The 6,000-nt window shown below is 30.9% G+C and overlaps 1 protein-coding gene across 2 annotated transcripts in view; it reads right to left on the bottom strand.

The window, feature by feature from the left end:
• Positions 1-4,760: 4,760 nt before the first annotated feature.
• Positions 4,761-6,000, bottom strand: part of LOC106110627 (octopamine receptor beta-2R-like) — a 70,544-nt gene continuing 69,304 nt past the window's right edge. For both annotated transcript variants that reach the window (XM_013292511.1, XM_013292512.1), the window contains 2 exons: positions 5,701-5,959; positions 4,761-5,574 (listed from right to left, as the gene is read on the bottom strand). In XM_013292511.1, the coding sequence (XP_013147965.1) occupies positions 4,843-5,574; positions 5,701-5,959 (991 nt within the window). In that variant the 3' untranslated portion in view covers positions 4,761-4,842. The remainder of the gene's footprint in view (positions 5,575-5,700; positions 5,960-6,000) is intronic.

The following is a 6,000-nucleotide window of genomic DNA, read 5'->3' as shown; positions in this document are numbered from 1 at the left end:
GATCCGTTCAGCCGTTTAGGCTACAAACGCTAACAAACATCCATCCATCTAAACTTTCGCATTTATAATATTAGTAAGATTAGAATCTATTATTCGACATCCATTCGGTCTCTTATTCAAGCAGTTCTCTTGTTATTGAACTAAAAATATGAATGTCTATGACATTTAGAGAAGTTAATTCCGTTCGAGCTACGACTGAAATAGTGAAGGTAAAAATACCCGACAGATAGAAGACAATGGAAAAATTTCACGTAATTATTTGTTTGTATGTATGTATATTCCATTGTGACAGTCTAGAATCTAAACTGCTAATGGGATTTTGATTAGTAATTCAGCAGTTTAGGATACAAAATCTAACAAACATCCATCCATCTAAACGTTAGCATCTATACATGTAATAAAATTGGAGTGTCTGTTTGTAATAACTAAAGAAAATTCCAGATTTAGCGAAGATGATGTAATTATTTGCTGCTGCTGATAACAAAAATTGAATTTTTTGTCTGTATGTATGTCTGCAAGCCACGTGTGCACCGGGTAATCTCCGAAACGGCTGTACCCATTTCGACCGGACTTTCACTAAAGGGTAACTGACATAGACGGGCATATTTTTATCTTAATATTGCGTTGACGTCGTGTCCAACAGCTAGTTTATAGCATTAGAAAGAACATTAACGCAAATATATTTTATGAATTAAAATGCAGTTTCTCTAGTATTATAAAAGTCTATTACAAAAGTCAAGGGGCTTTGAATTTCTTTGCAATAGACTCGTTGGATCGCTCGTCTTTTGTTTGTGAAGAACTTTTGTAAAATGATACAACTTTTTTACGAAAAATTTCCTTTATTTTGCAAAAAGCATTTGATTACACGCACATTTTGATCAGGTAATGACCTAAAAATTATAATCTCGATATAAAACAATGTACCTATGTTAAATTATCATATTAATGAATCACATAAATAGATAGTGAAAACAATATTTACAGCATTTAAAATTCAACATGAATAAAATAATTAAAAATAATTTAATAAATAATACAATAATAAGGAGAAAAACATAACAAAGTAGTTATACCCTAAATCACAGACTATAAAACATGTAACAGATCAGTCTTGAAGACATAACAAAGAAAATAAAATCATCCAAATATCACTGACAGTCATAAATCTAAAGAAAATGGTGGACAAACTCATTATAGGAAATACACATCAGATTCATTTTAGCGAGATTTTACAAGAATAAGACCCTGTCCCACCACTGATTGATAGAGCTTCAGATAGCATAAATAACGTCACTATCAGATAAGGGAACAAAATCCGATATTTTCATGACATTTTACACGTTGGATTGTTATGATAATTTATAATTTGGTGTGACAGGCCCTTAATTTTTTTTCTATCACTAAATTTATTTCTATACCAATACATTTAGATTCATCTAATATTACGTATTGCTGTATTTATGCGGTACGAAAATAACCAAAGGTAACTACTGATTTATCATTAGAAATACTTGCAAATGAGAAAATACATTTATTCAGCCAGAATATGTGAAAGGGGTCAACATAAAATGGACGGATTAAAATAAACAATATCAGATTTTAATAAAACATTATTAATAAAAGAAAATAATAATGAAAATGATTCTATTACTTTATTAGTAATAGTGATTTCACAACCATATATTATTACTTTTTTTACATTTTGCAGTTACCATTATGCAAAGAGTTCGCTCACAAAAGCCACATCAAACTATCGGATACACTGCGTATTATGAGAATTAACTAGAATTTTTAAATTACATCCCCTTTTCACTAGACGATTAGCCGCGCGACATACCGCTACATATAACACACATTACTTAAAGAAATACATTTTGAAGAATATCAAATCAAAATTGAGCGCTATACCAATGAAACAAGATATAATATTACTTGTCTCTTGAATAAGAACGAGCGTTAAAACACGTGAAACGCGATAAAACGTTGTGTTTTGTTTTTTTTTCATAGATTTAGATTAAGTTTTCTAGTTGTGACTGAATGTAACATTTATTACATGTTTTTTTTTCTTCTTCTATTTTGTAAAACTGCGTGTTCTGTTTTAGGAATCATTGAAAACCGGCGCTTCGGTGTACACCGAGCACATGACGAATGAATTCCTTTTCATTTTTTTTAATAAACTGAAAAGTGAAATTAAATCTTATTTCAATCGCATAAAGCTTAATTTGATTTGCGACACAATTCTATTCTACGTTAGCATCTGAGTCCTAAGTCATGTTTAGAGTCGCGCGATTAATCGCTAGTGAAAATAGGGTTTAATACTACGTCATCTATATTATAATCTAAGAATTATTGAGCTCTAATATCTTACACGAAGGAAGACACATTGAATTTACATTGAATGATTGAATAGTTTTTTAGTCTCTACAAAGGTCAAGAGATATTTTAACCCTAAGCGGTTGTCATAGAAACGGAAATAGTTAATCTAATATCGATTTTTAAAACTAACATCAAATTATCAATGTATTGAGATTGAAATTTTACAGAATTTTCAAGAATTTTGAAGCCTTATAAAGTTCAAAAAGAAATTTTAAAAAGCGATTAGTCTTCCGTTAATTCAACTGAGGGCTTATTACAAATATTAATGAGAAAATTTTCGTAACGTCATCGAGATTGTAGCATTTAAGTGCAATGCGTATTACCAAATGTCATACAAATTTAATGTAATACGTTACGAAAACGGGTCGAAATCTTTCTTGATAGACAACTAATAGTTTAAAATAACTACAAATTGTGAAAGACAGAACAGAGTTTATTGCAAATATAGTAATGTAAGGATCGAAAGAGTAATTTTCAATACAACTATAGTTCACAACACTGATACACCAAATCTAACGGGTCTGTTACATTCAAAGCACATCAATATATAATAATTTAAACGATTTTTCTATTGAAGCGTTATTTGTCCCCATATCATTATTTCCCTATTCATAGATATACAATCTATAGATTTCGTACAAGTTTAATTCGAGATTCGATTTTCAAGATAGACCTTTTTCAGATTATCTATAGATTACATATCTATGTTCCTATTTATATGAACGAAATATACTTATACGACTGAATGTTAACCATTACAAAAAAAACTATTATCTTTTTAAATTAATCTTTCGTAAGTAATATTAAGTATAACTTAAGTTATTTACGAACGTTCTAACTGTACTTTAAATACAGTTACCAACTAGTCAATATTATTAAATTTTTATGGCACATACACTTTTATTTTATATAAGTAATATTTTTGACGAAAACAGAATTTAGTGTAACATACATCTATACTTATTGTATAGAGTTCACTTTTATTGTTATGTATAAGAGCGTACGCACACCTGAAACTAATCTATCGCACAACTGTTTAGTCTTGCATTGATTCCTGTGAGCTTATATGGAGGTACGCACACTCGATTTTTAGTTGTGCAACTAAACAGTTGATTGGCAGCGAAACAATCGACTATCGCACAACTGACGTGTTACTGAAAATATAAGTCTCTGTTGCTAATAAGACAAAGGAAAGTCGGGATAAATAGTTAGTTTACATTCAGTCGTAAAAGTGTCACTTAAAAGTAATTTAATTCTAATTAATTTTATCAATAAATATGATATTTCGATACTGTTTACAATAATACTAAGAATACTTGATTTTAATTATTATATTGTGCAAAATCTTTGAGATTTCTTTAAAATATAACATAACTTCTAAAACGAAAAAATATCACAATGATGTAACATAGTTTTTTGTACTAAAATAAATAAAAAGCTACATTTACTAACAACCATAATAATATTACCTAAAATTATTTCCAAAATATTTAAATATTGCTCATTTTATTTTGGTTGAAGATTTTAATCTTTGATTATTTTACACATCCTAAGAGTCTAAATACTTGACATAACTAATTTTATTATGTACAGTACATATAAATACTGAAAAAATAATAAATATGTACTATAACTTAATTTTCATAGTTCAAATAAGATATATAATTTGGAAAATCGCAATAAAATGTTTTCATTGTGATTTTGATTGCGATTGCTTAAGAAAGGACTGGATTCAGATATGACGGCTGATAGAGATGTATGGAGCAGCACATACTGTGCCGACCCTCCGTAAAGAATAATGGCAAGTGGATGATGATGACAATAAAATGTTTTTATTATGGAAAAACTCCAAACATTTTTTATTCAAGAAAAAAAAACACAATAAGTTCTTTAAAGGGAATATTAACTATAGTAATTTAATCTTGAGGATGTATTATTTAAAATATCTAATATGTCAGTACAAATACATATATTTTTACAATCGATTTATTAGTTTTAAAGATATCAGGTTAGGCCTATAATGACCCACATTCATCTATGTATATCATATTATGTACAAGAATTAATTCTTAATAATGAAGTGAAATAGATTTAAAATTCATCTAATGAATTAAAAATCTAAACTACGAGAATGAATACTTTACTAATACTGATTGATATATTACATTTAATATAAGAAATGGCGAATTCTATATACAAAGAAATTATTATCTACTGTCTTCTAAATTTTACAATATTTGGTATCGCGACGAGGTCTATTCGATAACAATAAACATTTAAAACTAATCAAATAAAATCTACAATAAGTAATCTTTTCGTAATTGGAATTTTGTTTCAATCTATAGAATTTTCACTAAACAAAAGAAATCACTAGTTCGTAGAAATTCAGTCACATCTTTGGAAACTTTCGTTGAGAAACAACTAGGCCTGTCAAACTGTCGACACCAAGTCGCGATTAGGTGACACTCAAAGTGACGCCAGATCTGACGTACGCCTTGAAGGGATAGGAACTCTCAGCTGCGCGGAACCTCGCCTCTCCAATCTCTCCATCGCGTCCAAATCCGATGCACTACGCTTACAAAAACTACAAAACGCACAAGCCAATGTATTCTTGAATGCGTTACGAAAGTCTCTATTGAAGTACGCGTAGATGATCGGATTTAACGCTGAATTGAAATAACCCGTCCAAAACATGATCACAGTCACCACTTCGGGATATTCACAAGTGTCACACAATGATGTCGACACGTAGAAAAGAAAGAATGGCAACCAACAGAGAATGAAGGCACCCATAATAATACCTAAAGTTCTAGCAGCTTTGTGTTCTCTTTTCATTTTTAATATATTTCTATCTTTGGTGGGTGTGTTGGCATTAATATGAAGAGCACCATTCTTGTCTCCAACTTCTCGGGAATGTCGATGCATGAGCATTGCGTTGCCAGCTCTTGCATGTAATGCTTTCTCTTGTCTATTAGCCTCCTTAAATATCGCAAGATATGTGAATATCATAATTGTGCAAGGGATCCAGAAAGATATTGAACTGGATATTACTGCATACGGTTTGTTTACTATGAATTCACATTGGTTCAATTCTCGTGTCAGTATGTGTTCTTTCGTTGTGTACCAGCCCATAAAAATAGGCGCGTAGGATATCGTTATTGGGCTTAACCAAGTTGCTGCTAGCATGACAAACGCCATCTGAAATGTAAATAATCGCATTAGGAACACTTCGACTTTTCGTCGACAAAGATTTTATCTGAAACAAATGACAATCGTTGTTCATTTTAAATTCTCTATGAACTAAAATATGTTGAAATAACAAACCTTTTTTGTCATCTTTATTGGATATTTTAATGGTTTCACAATAGCGTAATATCTGTCAACTGATATGCAACAGAGATGCAGTATGGAGGTCGAGGTGAAGTAGACATCGGAGGAGTTCCAAAGATCGCAGATGACTGGTCCAAATATCCATTCGTTGTAGAATTGCACGCTGAAGTTGAATGGCATCACGACCATGGCGACGAGGATGTCGGCGAACGCGAGGGACACAACGAAGTAGTTGGTGATCACTCGGAGTTTCCTGCAAATTACCAGCAGTTTAATTGTGATTCTAGTCGGATG

The sequence above is a fragment of the Papilio polytes genome, unplaced genomic scaffold, assembly GCF_000836215.1.
Source record: "Papilio polytes unplaced genomic scaffold, Ppol_1.0 DF824213.1, whole genome shotgun sequence".
In the NCBI taxonomy this organism is placed as follows: Eukaryota; Metazoa; Arthropoda; class Insecta; order Lepidoptera; family Papilionidae; genus Papilio; species Papilio polytes.
The sequence above is the reverse complement of the archived record's forward strand: the minus strand, read 5'-3'. Positions and strand labels throughout refer to the sequence as shown.